We start from the raw sequence: 19,668 nt of genomic DNA on the forward strand, positions 1-19,668 counted from the left end.
GCTTATATAGTGACTCTAATCTCACTGAAACACCAAGGCACGCTAAGAAGCACGGTGAAGCTTGAGCGCGCACGTGGGATGTGTTAGGTGTGTGCATATAATCCAGAGATCTTTTATTGTTCATCATTACCGATCATTAAAATAAACTTGTTGATCGTACATATGTTAAAAACAAAATATTCTTTAATCGAAGTATGCAACTGATTGTTGTGAGGCATTATTGTGATGCTCGTTCTTCTATGTTTGATTGACTCAACAACCTTACCCGATTAACACTATCCAGGCAAGGATTACTTGCAGAAGTGGATTTTTTATGAGCAGCTTTGACAGCTGGTGTTGCCAGTAATGTCTCGCAATTCCATTGACTCAGACACAAAAGCCGAGTTGTCTCGAATTTATCCAGCAGTGCATGTGGTGCCCGAGATTATATTAGAATACTACTTTCAACTGTTTGGGTCCCTGCAGGTAAACCTCGACCCGTGGTCTCCTGGTGGAAGGACAAGCGGCTCGTAGATAACAACTTCACGGTTATCGGCGACGGTCGATTGGCTCGGAACGTCCTCGAGATCGATCAACTGAAGCGGTCCGATTTCCTGTCGGTGCTGACGTGCCAGGGGGCCAACAACAACTCCACTGTATCGGTCTCCCGGAGCATCACACTCGACATGAATTGTTGGTGTATTTATCAACTATGGTTTTGATTACACCGAGGACAATATTTTTTATTATACTTCACCATATGACATACGCTATTCCAAATCGAAAGTGACAATTCACAAGGACACACAGATAGTTTGCTTCGCTCGAGTTTAGTACAAGCTGTTTGCTAAGGATCAGATACGTAAAGCAAGATGGAAGGAAAATGAAGAAATGGTCCTTCGGGCAACTTGAATTAACAGGTAGTCCTACTACAGGGGTGTCGGAGCGGCATACACAATATCTTCCCGCAGAACAGTTGCTGCGTTTACATGGATGCGACAGAACCTTATCGTATCGACTTATGGCTACAAATCCTCTCGGACAGGGCCACGTTACCCAATGCACTGGACGGGGTAGGTGCGAGGAGGTGCGATAACTCGATACGATACGCTTCTCTCGCATTCCAGAGTTGAAGGTCGACGAAAGGAACTCATTACCAGTTAAGTTACTGTGCAAAAGATGTAACTAGGTTACTAACCAAGTTACAGGTAATGAAAACGAACTTGAAGTTCCTCAGCTACGTTGGAAAAGCAAGAGTTACTTTTAAGTTACTTGCTACCTAATATAGATTTTCTAGTTCTTGGCGTTTCAATCATTAATTGAGATCTTCATCTCACAATGGGCGGTGCAAGACGTTTTACGCAAATAGCTTTATTTTTACGAAAACTACAGTATTTGATGTGACGAAACATGCTTACCTTTATGTGCTTCTTTAGCGAGGCATTTGATGAGTTTGATGTCGTGATAAGGTTCTTCAACGAAGCACAAAGCAGACAATGAAAGCTTAGCTTCCATGAGTTGTCTTCTACGCACGTAGGAGGAACGTGAACTGAGTCTCCTAAGGTACGGCCAAAACCGAATTTTATTTATTTATACATACTGCAGCCTTGTTAAGGCTATGGCAGGAGCATACCAGAATGTATGCATACCAGAATCGAACAAAAGGAACCTGAGAACCTACTCCAAGTTACTTTGACAAAGTTACTGAAAAAAATGAATGAGTTCCTCAAGAAGTTACAGGAGCTCAAAACAACGACTTCAGTTAAAAGTTACCGAACAAAGTACCTTAGTTACAGTAACGAGTTAGTTGTAACGAGTACCCCCAAAAGTTACCGTGCCTAGTGACAGGTCGACTGGTTCCTGCAACTTATTGCTTAGCCCACAAAAATGTGATATGTTGAGCCAGGATGTTCCCAAAGGCTGAAAACACGGCAAACTCACAAACAACATCGGCCGACGCTCTGGCAGTCAACAACGCTGTGCTTATTATATTGACATCTTTTTCAGACACGCCCGTTGCTGTCTCAGCTAATGGGAACCCAATAATACTGACTATCAAGAAAATTGGCATTCCTCCGATTGTTAGCATCGTTGTTAGACAAGTGGAAAAAGAGGTAGTGCTGCTAGATCAATAATTTGGTGCGCATATTTCGCTAAGTCGGTGTTCTCATCATTCAGTGATTGGCTTCAGCTCCTGCATTTTGTTCTGCCTTTCATGTATTCAATGCTCGAAAAAGATTATGCGCGCTCAGCTTGTTTTCCGCCAGATGCAAGGCAGCTTCCGCTCTCTGACAGGATATATTCTCTGGAGGTTGTTCTGGGCTGTAGTGAGATATACGAGCATGTTTGCGTTGTTCTCAACATATTTACGTTCTTTCCCACTTCACTCGTATAAAATATATCATTCTATCTTCAGTCCCGCCACTCTTATTCTGTGCGCTTATTCATTTCATTTTATTATCCCCCATCATTATTCAGCTTATATTTCGCATTTTTAAGGTGATGGGCTGCTGAAAGGTATATAGTGAACGGAGCTTGTGCATTATTGAAAGTATACCCAAGGGTATTATTAAGGTTTCTGGTTTCCGGTGTTTAATTCCTAAAAATTTTGGTCTGAAAAAATGGTGGATATTTCGCTCACTACGAATCGGCGGTTTTCAGTGATAATCTTGTAAACGTGATGGCACTCGGTAAAAATCGTCACAGGCCTTTCGCATGCATAGAGTGAAAGCAAGATGTTACTTACCTTTCTTTCGTTACAGTAGCATCTGTTAAAACCTAAACTTGTATAAAGTGCCAGGTACATGTTAAAGGACTGAGGCCAACATTGCACACCGCTGCTCTTGTACTAACAATGGAGTGACCCCTTTGCGTCTGTCTGGTGCAGAGTACTTCAACATGAAACGACAGGAAATAAAACAAGTATGAAGTGCTCACTCCGGTGATTTTCGTCGTATAATTGTTTTCATCGACCGCGCAAAAATTTCACCGGCATACGTTTGTCGACTCTTTTCGGTATGTACGGAAAACTGCATGGAAATCCTAATTATTATATGTCTATGTTAGTGCAGAACGTACTTTTTCCCCGCTGACAAGTTACCATTGCCGTTTACGCGACGCAGAAATGTTGGAAAACCGTGCAAGAAGAGGGTGAAGCGGGCGGGCTGCTTGGACATAGTCTTTGAGATATCTTCTGCGCGACATATGGGTTTTCAACCACATTTCCGTAATGATTACCGAACAAATGGTCTCGCGCGAATGGACTGGGAGTACTTCCTGAGTATTTCTACAAGCCTGCAATACTCCGTTTCAAGTTATGCTAGATAAATGCAATAAACGTTTGTTTACGTCCATGTAAACCGGCTTTCCAAGCAGTGAAGAGGTAATCAACGCGTAGAATATCAGCACTGCGAATACCGAAATCGTCTGGGTGTGGCACCACGACACGACAAGCCGCGGAAGAAGCACGTGCATACGGGAACTAATACGAATGACCTATGTTGCTGCTCCTCTAACGTCAAAGCTTGATGCCAAAATATGTTTAAGGGCTTGTGTGTTTCGAACCACAGCACGTAGAAAAATACCTCATTTTTCCTCAACGTCCTGACATACAATGGCGTAGAGAGCCACAAATATGGAAGTGCCAGAACCCCATTAACAGTTTCCTTTTGCGTGAAACACAATGTTACGTGTGCCATGTTGTTCCGGTGTAAGTCAATTTCACAATTGAACCTCCGTATGCAATAAGAGGACAAGTCGAAAAATCAAAAACCGAGGAAAGGGGCCTGGTCCCATTGGCACACATGCATTTCCCGCTTCTTACCCTGCTGTAGCCGGCCAATGAATTGCAATAAGGTCCTAAATTTGCTTTGGGAGGTACATACTGGTCTGTAGATGTCATTTGCAGCAAAAATAGTAAAAAGGGGATAAGCCGACATGTCCTCTTATTGCATACAGAGGTTCAATATAGACCCTGGTCTATGCGCATATGAGCAAGAATATATCAAGGGTTGTTCGTCCACCTTACTAACTTCCCTATACCGCAAGTTGGAGCCAGCGCCGTACAAGCTACTCAGATAACGTGTAAACATATACATAGGGAGTAGTCACAATAAAGACATCGCCACAGTATTCGTCTGGTATCGCAGTCCCCCTCCGTATTTCGTATACGTCTCTGCTTAACTGACAAGATGGCGTATACGCAGGCAAGCTGGGGGAAGAACTCTATTATGTAAAAGCCTGAGTCTGGGCACACAGAGGGACGGCACAAACAAACGGCTCAACTGTCTCAACTTTGAGTCGTGTGTTCGTGTCGTCCCTCTGTGTGTCCAGACTCAGGCTTGTAGATAATGACGTCTCTGCTTAATTCCGTCGCAGATATCTGAAAACAGACACCGAGATAATGTTCTTCGTCTCACCAGTACGCTCTTGACAATCCGTTTCGTTGCCAAGGGAACAAGACTCCACAGCGACTAACCAAATTGATTAAGCCAATACCCCACTGCGTATACTTGAGTAAATTATTCACCCCATGTATTTATAGTTATGTTGTGACGAGGCCACTACTGGAGCTCGATGTTTAACTAAATGTACGTTTAAATAATTGAAACAAGAGGCTCAAGTCGAGAGCCGCCGCTATTACGAGCAAACACTGTTTTAACGATGAAAGATGAAAGTCACTGAAAAGGTTACCCAGCTGTAGGACTCGAACCCACATCTTCTGGATTGCCGGTCCAGGGGTCTACCAACTGAGCTAGCTAACACGCCTTCTCAGCGGCTTCCAGGGTGCGTCATCTGAAGGGACAAACCAGCCACTCTCACTCACTCATCCTCCTTTCACTCTTACATTTTTGCTCACTCATACACACATGCATACGACGGGATCGACGCAGGCGGCAACTGTTGAACATGAAAGAACTGATGTTCTGAGGCTGGAACAACATAGAAGGGACAAATATGTACAAAGCCTCAATTTGAGGCTTTGTATGTATTTGTCCCTTCTATGTTGTTCCAGCCTCAGAACATCAGTTCTTTCATGTTAAACACTGTTTTATTAGGCCAGTAGCAATACAGACGCCCTTCGAAATATCGGCGGCTCACGACCGGAGCCTCTTCCATCAATCTTACTAAATGTATTGAATTCATGTCATTCAGGCAATGAGAACGGCGATTCGAATCTACTTCGTCACTGAAAGTATTAGAAGCAATACGGTTAACAATGAGGTGTATTAGGAATTTATCAGAAAAAATAAAGTGGCGCAGATTAGTTGTGCGCGTGTAAATAAAATGCGAAACATAAAGGGATGCTCTGGTGGCATACAATGTTACTTTTTTCCTTACGCAGTGCTTCCCCTGGACGTCGCCATTCAACCACCAAAAGAACCTCTCTCTGCTGACAAGGAAGTGGAACTGGTGTGTACTTCGAGCGGCTCTCGTCCCCCAGCCTTATTGACGTGGTGGAAGGGCGGTCAACAGCTCATTTCTTCCAAAGAGCATCAAGTGCAAGAAGGAGTGACCACGAGCTCCAGCATCATCCAGTTCACTCCACGCATAGAGGACAGTGGACAAATCCTGTCATGCCGTGCTGAGAATCAGTTTATCCCCGGCAGTGCAATCGAAGAAGGATGGAAACTCGACGTTCTTTGTGAGTGCGAGATGGTTTGTTATGTGTGTGTGGCCCCCAAACCGACAAATAATTACATGGACAAATATTGAAAGCATTGTCCAGCGAGGTTTGAAGGACACCCAGTCTGCACTTTCTGGCAGAACGAAACCACTTAAAAGCCACTCAAAAATGAGTCTTTCAAGACAACTCGCACCAAGCTGCCACGGGTCTAGTATTTTACAAAATATTATATAAGTGTGGCAGTTATAGGGCTTAAAATGTGCCTTAGCTTATAACACCGAAGTTACCTATAACAACGAGCGATGTAGACCGATGTAGAACTTTACGATGTAGAACATAGAAACAACAAGCAAGCTGATGTGGGCTAGTTGTTGGTAACACTTCCCTGAGTCGGGGGGTAAGGACGAGGACAAGCGCAAACGGTCGAAGCGAGACTCAAACGAGCGATGAGCTTTAATACCTGGGGTGCAACGATAAAAAACAAAGAAAACACGGAAGGGAAAGGAGAGCTCTCCATTGCCGCTTCAGTTATCAGTATTATATTCAGTTCGATAGTGCAAAAGCCTAAGGATGGGCACACACAGTGGAACCTCGCGAACTCTGTCCTAGTCTTTGTGCCCAGCCTCAGGCTTTTGCACTATGAAGTTTGTCCACCAGGTGCCCCTGATCTACGTATTGTATATTCAGTTCATACTGAAACGACAAACGTGCACTCTGCTTTCCCTTCCCTTGTGTGTTTGCTTCTTACCGTTTTACCTCAAAGCTCATTGCTGGTTTGGGTTACGCCTCGTCCATGTGTGTGTCCTTGTGAATATATTTCTAAACTCAGGAAAATGTTTCTGACAAGTTTACGATGGATTTCATATTGGCGGATTGATGGATTTGATAATTTTAAGTGGGAAGGGCATCACCTTGAGCTTGACGGAAGCTCATTCCTGAAGCTCAAGGTGATGCTTCCCACCTCAACGTTACGCCAGCTCGCTTGTGTCCTGTTCCTTTCAATAATTTTAAATTGCGCATAATGGTTTGCAGATATCGGTCAAATGTAGGAGCACAACTGCAACGCTGCAACGAGCTATGATGTAAAGCTAGAGAGGATAATGTGCTGTGGGGTTTGTTTGTTTGGTTGGTTTTTGGATATTTTTCGTTTTGTATTGTCGCACCATGAGTATCAGTAGCACACAGTAACACAGATAACCATCTGGCAACATGGTTGTCCGACGTAAAAGTGAAGGAACCGCGAGTCCGCAGTTTGTCCCTCAGTGAGTTTGAAGGTCGCACAACCCCACAAGGCCATAAACGAGCTTCCTGCGATGGACCAGTGGGCGCCATGGGACTGCGGAAGCTTTGTTTTTCCCCATACAGTGGCCAGGAGGACCTGTGCTCGTACCCGAGTATATACATATATAGCTATATATATCTTGAAAAGTTGGAGTTGGCTCGGACGGCTACGTAATTATAGTGAACGTTGAGATAAATGGGAGACATAAGACGAATGTAGGGGAAGTAACAAAAAAGGGTGTACGAATACTTAAAAGTTATCAAAGTTAGGGGCGATGTCTACGTTACGGCGGAAGCTCGGCCTTCTTCGGGACAAAATAGCTAAAGCTATTTCTTCCGCAAAGGCCACCAACATATGAGAAGTCCGAGAACGATCATTTGTTCATGTCAGCAGGCTCACACCGCGACGAAGCATGACGTCGCTCTACCGCCTTGTCAGTCTCGCTTGCAAAATGTAATATAATAATATATAACTAGCATTCCAATGCCTGCAACTCCGTCGTGATAACCTCACCTATCACTTAGCAGACACGCCCGTGGCTATGCTGTTACTACGCGATCCTAGCCGTCATCGAGCTGTATACAGGGAAAGGGGAGCAGTAAGGAACTTGTCTGCTCGCACAGTTCCGCTGGCGCCATTTGCGGTCTGAGCTGAGTTATCGGCGCAAAGGCACAATGATCTCTGAGGAGTGAGCCCAATAATGCTATCGCATTAAAACCTTTAGAAGAATACAATCATATCATCATCACACTATCATCAACACTCCCTGAGGATGGCCTTGATAGAACTACGTATGAAAGCAGGACATCCTTCACGGTTCCCCTAATCGGACAAACACCATCATACAGTCTCCCTGTGATACATGAGATGATCTCACGCCCTTCCAAGAGAAAATGCTTCTGTTTATCTCCGCTCAAAGTCAGCACACCATCCTGGGAGTACCAAGACTGACGCGAAAAAATTTGGCGCTCGCAGAAACTAGGGAATCTCCAATAAATGTCCTCCACGACCAGGAGTTTCAGAGGCACATCATTCGACTCATCATGGACACAGTTCTTATCCTCTAGTATCCAGGCTTCATCAGCGAAGCCGTTCCACATTACACACCTGCTTTTGCGACCTGGCTCAGAATCTTCCCAGGCGTCGGGTAAAGACACTTCCACCGACCCTCTCCTTGGACACTTCGTCCTGTACCAACTGCCCTTGATATTCTTGGTATTAAAAATATAATTGACACACCTGCAATCGCTCTCAATACCGTGACATTTACTCAGACGCCGAGGAAATGTTAACGGACGGGCTATATATGTTACCGACACAGAATCCTGTAGTGCGATACACTGTGCGTTATTCACCCTGAAGGGTACAGGCTCTCGCACAGGATCTCCTCAATACACGCCGAATTCCGCACTATCTGGAAGGCATTCATTCCTTTTCAATCGTCGTTTCAGTCTCAGAACAGTTACTTTCCACCTTGCACATGTGTACGTTTTCTTTCTTGCGTGTGTATGTCTGTTCTGTTTTCTATACCTAGTACTGCAGAACATGATTGAGAACGCGGAGGGACAAAGACACACGGAAGCGTTCCACTAGCAACTGATTTTATTTGGACAAGCAGCTCCAGTCAGGGAAGTCTCGGGCAACCAAGGCGACCTCTAGTGCTTACAGGTTGACTGCCCTCTGACTCACGTTGTTGGAAGAACGATGTATGAAGGTTGCTTCTACAATCTAGTGCCCAAGCGTTCTCAATCATATTCAGAACCAACCAACACGCTCTACACATTCTCGCACTCACTTATTTCATTCTTGCATAATTGTACATCCCATGTCATCATCACTTCGTCATTTATTGTTGTTGTTGTTGTTGTTGCATAATTGAAACGTTTCCAAGCAATAGAGCCGCAGACCCCTTATGGGTGTTCCCTAGATTAAATGTTTGTATAAAACCTTATATTTCATTCTCCTCCTCTAGGTTAAGCGTGCGAGATATCTCAGTGTATGTTATTGCTGTCCAGACGCTCCGAAGGTCTCAGTGCAGTTGGGCCAAAACCTGAAATTGGACGATATACAAGAAAGCAACGATGTGTACCTGGAATGCCTGATCGACGCCAGCCCTCCTGCAACAGAAATCACGTGGCTTTTCGGCGAGAGTGAGGTTACCACAAACATATCTGACGGCGTCATCGTCAGCAGCCAATCCCTGGTCTTGCAAAAGGTACATCGCTCTCGAGGAGGGAGCTACAAGTGTTCTGCCATCAACAGGGAAGGCCGGGGCACCAGTAAAGACTTTACACTCAGGGTCAAGTGTAAGTTAATTATGTTTATCAGTGTCATTTTATAGTGCTCAACATGCGGGGTCTTCGGAACTGTCTGCACGTTTGTAGCGAGATGTGTTCGATCTCAATTCATTGATAACATTGATAATTAAGAGACCATATAAGAAGGACGAGGTGGTGGTGGTGGTGGTGGAACTGCCTCCCGTTGTCGGTCATGCTCAGGTGGACCACGTCACGACTATCGCAAGGGGGATCGTGCGTCCTGGGCCGACTTCACAGGGAAGTGTTCCGAAAGATCAGGATTGAGACAGTACTGGGACTAGGACGCCTACTGCTAGAACGTTGACTTTGATGAAGAAGCTGACATCTGTATCACTTCCCTGTCAATTCAGGTCAGGGTATTTCGCAAAACGTGTCACAAAAGTCAATGAAATATCTACTTGTCTCAAAATTATGTTGTCAATGGTATTTATCTTCAGCGACGTTTTGCCACGTACTACGACGAATTTTATCAAATTTTGATGAAAAATGTAATTTACTGAACTGAACCCAGAAATTTGCCAAGTTAAAGTGACATATTTTTCTTACCAGAATCAGAAAGTTCATTTTCGGTTTAGTCAAATCCACCTGAAAATATGATAGTAGCCAGAACAAATGTACGAAAATTAGTACTTTGAGTAGTGCAATCGCTGTAGGGCGTGCTGAAAAGTTCTCGGAAAAGTGTTGTTCATTTGAAGCAGACAGCAGGTGATGTAGCGTTTTCCTGTGCGCGACAAAGGTCCTCTTGTGTCAACAGCCTTATGCACAACAACTGCACATTTCAGATGCATTCTCCGACACCATACTCACACCATAAATGGTGAAGTCGCGTCGTTGCCACGACGAGTGCCATCGCTGGATCCTGGAGCTGTGCCTACGATTCTCGTTCCTGATGACATTAGAAAGCGTACAGCCTGTCCGGACCTTGAGGAAGAGCCGCCGAGGAAATACTACCACACGTACTAGCGGGAACAGGATCCACCGGAATCGTCGCGACCGATATCGCCGTTGACTTTTCAGATGCCAATATATGAAGCACCTTTGTCTGTGACACACAGCACCAGTCGTCACTTGATAAATAGCATCACGTATCCATCGAAGGGAGGTTCCGTATATGCCCGACGAGCATGGATGACACTGTTGTGTTCGCAACGTTCGTTGCCAGCGAACAGACATCTTCCCCATTGCTTTCGAGAAATGCGCAATCTTTACCGGCCAAGGAGACAGTGCACTTTTTCGGACTTTCATCGGCGCACTGTTGTACGAGGAAACAGTTATACGGTCAGCAACTACCGCCAATGAAGTGCTAGAGACACTTGACTCCACAGTTCCTTGCCAAGGCGCCGGTAATTTGGAGGACTTCAATGGGATCAACCTATTCAAATTTAGGACAACTATTATGAGCGACGCCACAGTGGTCGGTCTGTGGATTACTTTCACGCGCGTGAAATCTCACACACTGCAGTTAACGTCCTTCCCGAAAGACTGCATTTTCAGTTCCCCATGCATTTTCTGTGGCAAAGAAATACATGGGAAATCTCCCTTTGTCCCGAATTATAGTTGTATTATGGCGTGGGAGCGTGATTACGACGCTGGCGTCTCTATTGTTTAGGCTAAACTCCAAGCAAGCTGAATGTCTCGACGAAGTTCTCTTATTCTTGGATGACTGGGAGGCACACACAAGACAGCAGGGCCTCCTCAGTCGCAGCACGGCGGGGCTCAGTGTCAGCCTCACAAGCGTGAAAGGGCTGCTGGAGTACCTCACGAGGGACGTTGGGTACGCATATGCGATGACGTCACGGATACGTCAGGACTGCATCGAGCGCCTATTCGGCATTATCATGCAGTCGCTTGGCTCAAATGAACACCCCTCTGCGGGACAGTTTCTCACTGTTGTAAACGGTCTCAGCTTTTATAACCTCGCGCGGGCTCCAAACGACGCAAATGTGGGCGATGGCCTCGTGACAGCTCTGTTGAGCCCAGAAGCAGCCAACATGTCATCAGTTAAGCTGCGACAAAGCACCGACGAGGTGCTTGATTCTGTCAACATGGTGGCAGCGGAAGCAGCAGTGGATCATCTACCATACGTGACAGAAAAAAGTGACGCCAGGCTGATATATTACATCGCCGGGTACGCCGCACGCAAGTGCATTTTGACAAAGCCTTACACTGAATGCAGGAGGATGTGCTTTGCAAACGCCGAACAAGCAAGAAATCTACCCATTGACGTCACCGAGCACTTTCACAACGGCGGCCTGCTCTATCCAACGCGCACGTTTTACAACTTAATACTTAACTTGGAAAATGCCGTGACAAAATCATTCAGTACGAGCGAGTTATATTCAGAATCAATCCTTGGCGTAATCGCATCCGTGAATGAGCTTCAACTACCGCTTGTCGGGTGCAGCGAACACAGTCTAGATATGACTAGGAGCGTGGTCAAATTTTATTGTCTGGCGCGGCTTCACTTTTTCGTGAAATCCTTGAACCGTAATAAGCGAGACCACGAGAAGCTTCGACAACTTAAAAAATTGTCGAAATGTTAGTTTGCACTAACTTCACGAACACAGTCAATACTGTCACTCTTGTGCCAGACTTTACTTTGGGTGCACAGTTTTTAGTGGTAGGATTCAACAATTCCGTTACTTGTTATGGATGTGTTAAAGGTACTGGGGACTGTTCATGTTGTTACAGGTGCGGTGTTTACACAGCTGGAGGAGAGGACACATACTGTGTGAAGAGCGTTGCTCATATATACAAGGTGTCTAGCATAACTATACAAGTGCCATTCCATAGAAAGAGCTAACAAAAAGTAGTGATGTTTTTCCCGCAAGACTTGTGTTGCTAGCGAGGCGGGTCTAACAATGGAGCATCTGTCTGCAACACAGGTCGTGTGGGAAAGACATCGGTTTTCCTGTCGTAGCTGTGTTTCTGACAAAGCACTTTTATTGTTACGCTGGACACCATGTATATAAAAACGTGTTGTTCAACCATATGAAAAACATGTTGTTGAAGTATTGCTTTGTACGATTGTCAACATGAATTACAAAAGGGCGGTAGTTTTCCTACTTGATGACAATACACAAAAGGGCGAGAACTGCGGATCATATGCCAAAAATACATTTTTTTGCAATATACCGAGTAATATTTAGAAGTTGCTCATAACAGGAGTGCACTCACATCCAATGGGAGGTCAACAAACTAGTACGCCATTATATAATTTATACGTCCAAATATTGTCCGGTAACACAGCAGATACCCCGTGCTGTGAAGTATGCTAGTGCACACTTTGAAGGAATACGTAGATCACCAGGGTAATATCGTTTATTTATTTATCGTATTTTTCAACTAATTAAGCGCCAAACACGAAAGATGGGTTCAACATAGAAAAACAACTAACAAATAAAGAAATAAAAAAAACATAGCTTCTTGGCTGGCCAGCCGTGCCCGGCAGAGCGCGCTTGGCCAAAACAGCGAGCGGGCTTTTCGTCTGCGTCCTTCTGCCGTGCACTGACCACTAGAACGAGTGTATGAAGAGAAAGAAGTGCGCTTTTCGTCTAGAAGCACGAGTGCTATCACGTGATGAATAGTTCCGCTGGAATATCTTATAGGCGCCCCAATCAGAGGCCTGAGAAGGTACAGCTGGTACCGGCAACAACATCAGAGCTGGCCACGCGCAATCGCTGGTAAACACACCCAGTCATTCTAGTACCACCTTAGCTGAACTTGGGACTGTAACGATGATCCTGTTCATGCGGAAGAGAAATCCAAAAGAAATCTATGATGCAGACAAGTGAAGTGTTCATCGTACTCAATCGCGGAGAAGTGGTGTACCAACTTTCAGCGTGGGGATGTTGACACCAAAAACACAGAAGATCAGGAAGGGCTCCAACAGCGTCAACACCTGCAATTGTTAATTCTGTCTATGTTCCCACTTAGGCAGATCGACCAAATTTCGACCGGCTAGAACAGTTATGGATACCTTAGGCATGTTCAGGGAACGCATTGGGTAGGTAATTCATGAAGAGTTGGGCATGCGGAAGCTGTTAGCCAAGTGAGTGCCGGAATGTTTGTATGCCAACAAGAAACAACACCTAATGGGTTCCTCAAGTGGCAGCATTGCAGCATTTTGAACGTTCTAGAGAAACTTTTTGTGATCGACTTGTTACAGTTGATCAAACAAGGTCACATCACCATGATCCCGAGATAAAAAACTGAAGGGACAGTTACGCTATTGTAACGCGATTTTCAGTGTCAGCTGTGCGTGAATCAATGCTCAATGGTTTTTATAATATAATGGTTGAAATGATTCATAATTATGTGATGTCTATCGGCCAATCCGGTCGTGCCTTGATAATATCACCCCTCGCATGTATGGCAGATTGGCGGCGAGTCGTCACTCATCCGGTCTCTCCGCTCTTTTCTGTATTTCAAGTACGCACGGTGGGTGTGATAGATGAACCTATACTTTTCTCAAGTGATTTATCTTGCGAGTATGAGTTAAACCCTTTTTGTATTTCTGGTTGGATTGCACTCTGCGGGGGTCACGTGACCCACGTTTTCAGCTGACGCTGTAAAATGTCACCCGCGTCCACATTTCGACCGATAGCTCCCGCGCAAATTGAGATAGGTGCGTGAAATTTTAATGTGATAGAGGAGTACATTTTCTATAGCATTAAATTTTTTTCTATATCGCGCTTGTGGACCACTTGAATGCCAATATCTTGTGGATGTTACATAGAACGGCGTGACGTTCACAATAAGCGTAGCACATCTATCTCGGTCGATGGGGCCAGAGCCAGGGGCATTTCCAATCTGCGTACCAAGCTCCGTCTGCCTACAGTGAGAAACGAGCAAGAGATGGTAGTTCACCGTCGTGACGCGCATTTTCTGCGGATGCCGACCACGCGATCTCGGGTGGGTTCACAGATGACGCTGTAAAACAGGAGTCTATGGAATTGGGGTACCCGGGTGCTCCAACTCTCAAGAAATTCAAGACCCAACGAAAGAAGGGAAAGACCCAAGATAGGGAAAGGTTATGGCCACGGCTTTCTGGAACAAGGAAGGTGTTTTAAGGAAGGTGTTTTGAAGACTTACTATCTCCAGAAGGGTGAAACAGTTAATGCAACATACTACTGTAGCTCGCTCCGCCGGTTAAAGGAGGCTTCGAAGGAAACACGGCGCGGAAGGCTGTGCAAAGGCGTTCTCCTTTTGCGGGACAACGCACCGTCTTACAAAGCAGGCAACACAATGCAGGTTCTAAAGGACGGGCGATTTGAATGCCTTGAACATCCGCAGTACTCCCCGGATCTTGCCACATCGGATTACTTTTTGTTGCCAAACCTGAAAAAAGTTTGAAAGGGAAATATCCTCAGGGGACTCTGAGGTGACAGGAGCAGCCACATAATATTTCGGAGAGCAGACGTCAGATTTCTATTCTCAATGGTTAAAGAAGCTTCACGAACGATGTGTTAAGTGCTTTGAACTTCGAGATGAATATGTCCAGTTGTAATCAAGGTTTGTAAGCCACGTTCTTCCTTGTCGGGACGATAACTTTACAGCAGCTCCTCGTAATGTAATCAGGTAGAGCACCGCACCTCAGACGTGGAACACCCCATGTATTATTGAAATATGGCAGTCGTCGAAAATCCAGGGAATCGAGCCACCTACCCATTAGTTCCAGGTCAAGTGCGCTAACCACTAACGAACCAATAGACGAACACAACACAAGGCTCAAGGTACCCAAGAACAAGAAAGATTTAAATATGGCAGTCGTCGAAAAAAGCCCGACAGCGACCGAACCATGCACCTCTTGTCGTGCCACTGTAGCGTAGTAGTTTGCGCACATGGCCGGTAATCAGGAAGTGCATCGTTCGATTCTCGCCGCTGTTGACTTTTCGACGACTGCGACATTTCACTATTTCATCTTCTCAGGCACCTTGAGGCTTGGTGTTGTGTTCGTCTGTCTGTGTGTGTCAGCCTCAGAACAGTAAATCATGCACCCCATGACATCGTGATCACTTATTCTTGCCCCAACCATCGTGCGACCCTATCTCATACTACTTACCTTCGTTCTGTGCAGTTGCCCCCATTTGTAAAGCTGGACAGAGGGTCACTTACGGCGTTTCTCCGGGAGAGTCTGTCAGCGTCCACTGCGAGCTCGAAGCAGACCCAAGCGACGTAAGGTTCCAGTGGCGCTTCAACACGTCTGCTGCTTCCGGCAAGAGACACGAAAGAATCAGTTACAGCCATGTGTTTGCGCGAAGCACTGCCGTCTACACGCCGCAGACGGAGGAAGACTATGGTGAACTGCTCTGCTGGGGCGCGAACGATGTTGGGAAGCAGCGCAGGCCCTGCAGCTTTTCCATAATTAAAGCGGGTGAGTCATGATGGTGTTGGATCTCGGCTTCGAGCTTGGTTTTCTTTAGCATAGCTCTATATTCTACTGGCAGAAGTTGTAGTTTTCGTCTCGCGTCAGATTGCTCTCAACGAGGGAGGGCATTTAGTTGAAGCCTTTGCAACTTCCTTCAAGTTAGTCATGTCAGGACTTCAGTAAATCACGTCATGTCACGTTACAGTTTCAAAGCAGAACTATGGTGCTGGCCGCTACAGCGGTTCTCCTGTTTTTTTTTTTTTTTAACCATGTCTACAGATTTTCTCCGTAACTTGCATATTGTACTTTAAAATAAAGTAATTAACTCGTTGCATAAAATCATATATGTTACAAGAGCGTTGGAAGAACGTGTCTTTCCACATCCGATCTCAGCGGCGTAAAAACTACTGCAGAAGAACAAGAGGAACACTGACTATCCGACGCACCAGAACGTGTGATGGCATTTAGATCGAAAGCTTATCCGACCTGCCTCAGTGGTCACTTTTGCCCTCTCCTATCCTAATATCTTTAAGACTCGTTTAGGTCTGTGTGGAAAAGCAATGGAGGCAGAGTTTTAGAACTGACCTCATGAATTGATTCTGTTCGAGAAAAAGTGAATCGGTAGATTAATGTGTACGCGTAGGAAATAGTGGACTAAAACGTCAAGGATGGGCTCTTTTCTTCGTTACTCATCTAATCGGTCAACAACACAAAAATATTGTAGATGTAGATTTATGCTTAGATATCATCAGACATTGGATAGCATGTACATAAATTTTCTCTACGTGTACATATGCGTAGTTCATTTGCACGCACTTTTTGCACGCACCTCAACAGCCCCTTTAGTCATCTTCATGCCCACTTTTCTGTTCACTGCTATACCTCTCTGATGGAACATTTTCCTAAAAGTCCCCCGCTGTGGACGACCGCGGACGAAACAGCGCGAAGGCCAACATCGCTGAGAATTCGATATTGAGATTTGTGGAAGTGAAATACCGCAAGCAAAAGACATGACGTCTTGTCTTTTCTTTCTTTTCGTGAGAGAAATCTTGTCGCCGTTCAAACAACAAAGAAACATCGAAGATCCGTTCGCTTATGCAGGTGCAATATAGTTGCATGTTCTGTGCTTCTATTTCTTATGATGCTTGGAGTGTTCAGAGGGGGAAGGCAACCTCAAAGCAAATCGCTGCGACATTCGCACAGATCTGCGCTCCACCTTTAGCCCCTTTTGTAGCCAGCTGTCATATGTGTTTTCTTATCGCGACACTGCAGCTGTGCTGTTGTTTAGACGGGACTGTCGTATTACGCTGTACACATATTTTCGTGCCCGCCCTTTGTGTCAGAAACGTACGTGTCCCGTTCCGTAGCGAACACTTACGACGAGGTGATTGATGAGCATGGCCCTGGAGAGCAGGTTCTCAAGAGGACGCTTCTGGAATTTCAGTGTCGTTGTAAAATGTTAGATCTACTACATAGGCGTTCGCAACGTGCGTAGACACTACGCGTGCAACGCAAAAACAAACAAAACACAGATACTGGAGGCAGGGGAGATACTCTGGGTTGGCGGGCTGCACGTTGCTCGGGGGAGAGCGATGTAGGGCTGAGGGGAAGGGAAAAGAAATACTACTTTTGTTGACATAGCACTGACTTGACACGGTTTATAGCGGTAAACATAACACAGCAATCGTGACTAAGAAATGTGAAACCGGATCATGGAGCATACAGAAAGAAAAACGGTGACGAATAAGTCAAAGGTAGCATAAGTACAAACGGAAACAATATGGAGACTTTGGCAAAATAGAGCATTCGCTGCGGGAATAAATTTACACACATTGCTGTGAAGGGTTAAAAGGGTATGGCGTCTCGTCAGAAATGGTGCTAAAGTTACGTTTATGTATATTTGTGCTTTCGCGTTTCGGCGAGAGATTCTATTTATGTTTACCTGCCTCCGTTATTCTTCGATTCAGTGATTTTCAAGCAAACAGAGGGGTTTAATAGTACACGAATGGTTTGTTGAAATGTCTTATTAAAATTTTGCCTTTCACACCTAGTTTCGTTTGCTGTTATTACCATCCGTGCGATGTCCTGGTGGATTTGCATAACCTAACAAGAAGAGCTGCGGGTAACATTATCATACCACATGCGGATTGGATGTGTATGCAATGCTGATTAACGCAGAAGGACAATCACAACATATAGATGGACTGCAATTGCGATTATTCCTGTATACCACCATGCAGAATTTGTCTTTGTCATGTTGCACACAAAACACGTAAGCTCCCAGTTCTTCGTACCATTCAGACTAATGAATTTTCAAGATTCACATTTCCCCCGCTCCAAATGATCAGAGCACCCACCCAAGCAGCACAACATATTGGGCCAATAATAAGCCAAGATGATGTGCTGCTTTGGCAGAGGCGTCCGCAGGCAGAGGTCATTCCAGATTGGCGTACAGGTGCCACCAGGTCATTCCAGTGGCGTACAGGTGATAGTAAAACATTTTGTGACGCATTTGAAGCAAATTTCAAAGTAATATTAAACTTTCTTTTGAACAACGATCATAATTTTGGCAGTTCGGTGATGATCAATTTGGCAACAATGAGAACTTTGGTGGTAATATTTCGAACTAGCAGAAACGTCTGCACCCTCTGCTTCCCTCTCTTATTGAGCGCCTCTGCTTCCGACTGTCATCAGCCGTTGTTTGTATCCTGAGTCACTTGCGTGACCAAAATGTGAAAGTCGCTCTTCTTATACTCGATAGTGTGAGAACGCTTCACGTCCAGGCGTTTCGCACGAATGCCTAATCTGTGTTGTAGTGGTGCTGGTGCTGGATGCGCCAGCTGTGCCTGTTCGACCGCGCTCCGGAGAAAGGAAGCTTGTTAGCTTTGTTGCGTGCATTCTCGAGAGGCCAGCTGACCAGTTGCGTCAGTATTGCTAATTGAGGGGACAATTTTTGAAATTTGATTGTCGGAAGCTGAATGTTACAGAGCCATTGCGTATCTCAAGCGTCCAACCAAGTAACATGCATTCAGAAGAACATGTGTCATTGACTTTATGGTAATTTAGGTCTCGCAACGTCCGGCTACAACGATGAAAAACTGGCAGTTGACGAGAGGCCCAATATGTCCCGCGCAGGACATCTTTTGACTCTTTCCTTTAACTGCCGTTCTTTAAGCGTGACGAGGTGGTAATGGTCTATCTACGTTCATTGCAGGCCCTCCTGACCCAGTTTCAAACTGCACACAGCTGAATGCTACGGAAGATTCTGTATTCTTCGAGTGCACCGAGGGCCGATGGGACGGCGGTATCTCTCCTGTGACGTTCGTAGCCGAGATGTACAATATATACACTGGACGGCTGCAGGCCAACGGCACTTCTGTCGGCTCTCCCACCTTTGCTTTTATAGGACTGCCTGCTGGATCGTCCTTCAACGTGGTCGTCTACTCCGTTAACGCTAAGGGCCGAAAAACACCGACAAACCTGATTGTAAACACTCTTCGGCCCGCTGAGAAGCTTACAGGTCAGAGTCCCCATAGAGTCATCTGGCACTCTCTTTTGCAGGATATGACGGGTGTTGCAAACAGTGAAGTTCGTTTGTTTGTTTGTTTCTCTACACAGCGATGGAGGTACAGTAAAGTCGATTTATGTAGACTACATATACAAAGATTACGTTTGTGAGATGCGTATTATACATGTTATATGGTGTTGTTATAGAGGGTGTTTATTTTTACAAGATTAAAAAATCCTAAAACGCGCACGTGCGTTAAAATATCCTTCACCGAATTCTGATATGAAAATGAACCGAAGCCGAAAACGCAGCGACGGAGAACGCAGGGACAACAGCGCTCATTTCACGTCAGACGTCCGAGGGCCACGTGATTTCGAGTGATGCAGATGCTTGGAGTAGGTGCCGGTCTGCTGGTGCTGGCACAGGTGCATGTGCATGTTTCAGGATTTTTTCTAGAAGTGTAATGGTTTTCAACGAAGATAGTCTTTCATTCTGCTATCTCGCTTTTGCACGAAATATCATAATTAAAGTGTTAATTAATGAATTTGACGTAATTAGTTATTTTGTAGTAGCATACTTTCTTCG

The 19,668-nt window shown here is 45.2% G+C and overlaps 1 protein-coding gene across 2 annotated transcripts in view; it reads left to right on the plus strand.

The window, feature by feature from the left end:
- LOC135383957 (nephrin-like) overlaps window positions 1–19,668 on the plus strand; it is a 140,424-nt gene that overhangs the window by 110,030 nt on the left and 10,726 nt on the right. For both annotated transcript variants that reach the window (XM_064613230.1, XM_064613231.1), the window contains exons 4-8: window positions 466–672; window positions 5,324–5,623; window positions 8,903–9,193; window positions 15,285–15,581; window positions 18,790–19,095. In XM_064613230.1, coding sequence (XP_064469300.1) covers window positions 466–672; window positions 5,324–5,623; window positions 8,903–9,193; window positions 15,285–15,581; window positions 18,790–19,095 — 1,401 coding nt within the window. The remainder of the gene's footprint in view (window positions 1–465; window positions 673–5,323; window positions 5,624–8,902; window positions 9,194–15,284; window positions 15,582–18,789; window positions 19,096–19,668) is intronic.

The sequence above is a fragment of the Ornithodoros turicata genome, chromosome 2, assembly GCF_037126465.1.
Source record: "Ornithodoros turicata isolate Travis chromosome 2, ASM3712646v1, whole genome shotgun sequence".
Lineage (NCBI taxonomy): Eukaryota > Metazoa > Arthropoda > Arachnida > Ixodida > Argasidae > Ornithodoros > Ornithodoros turicata.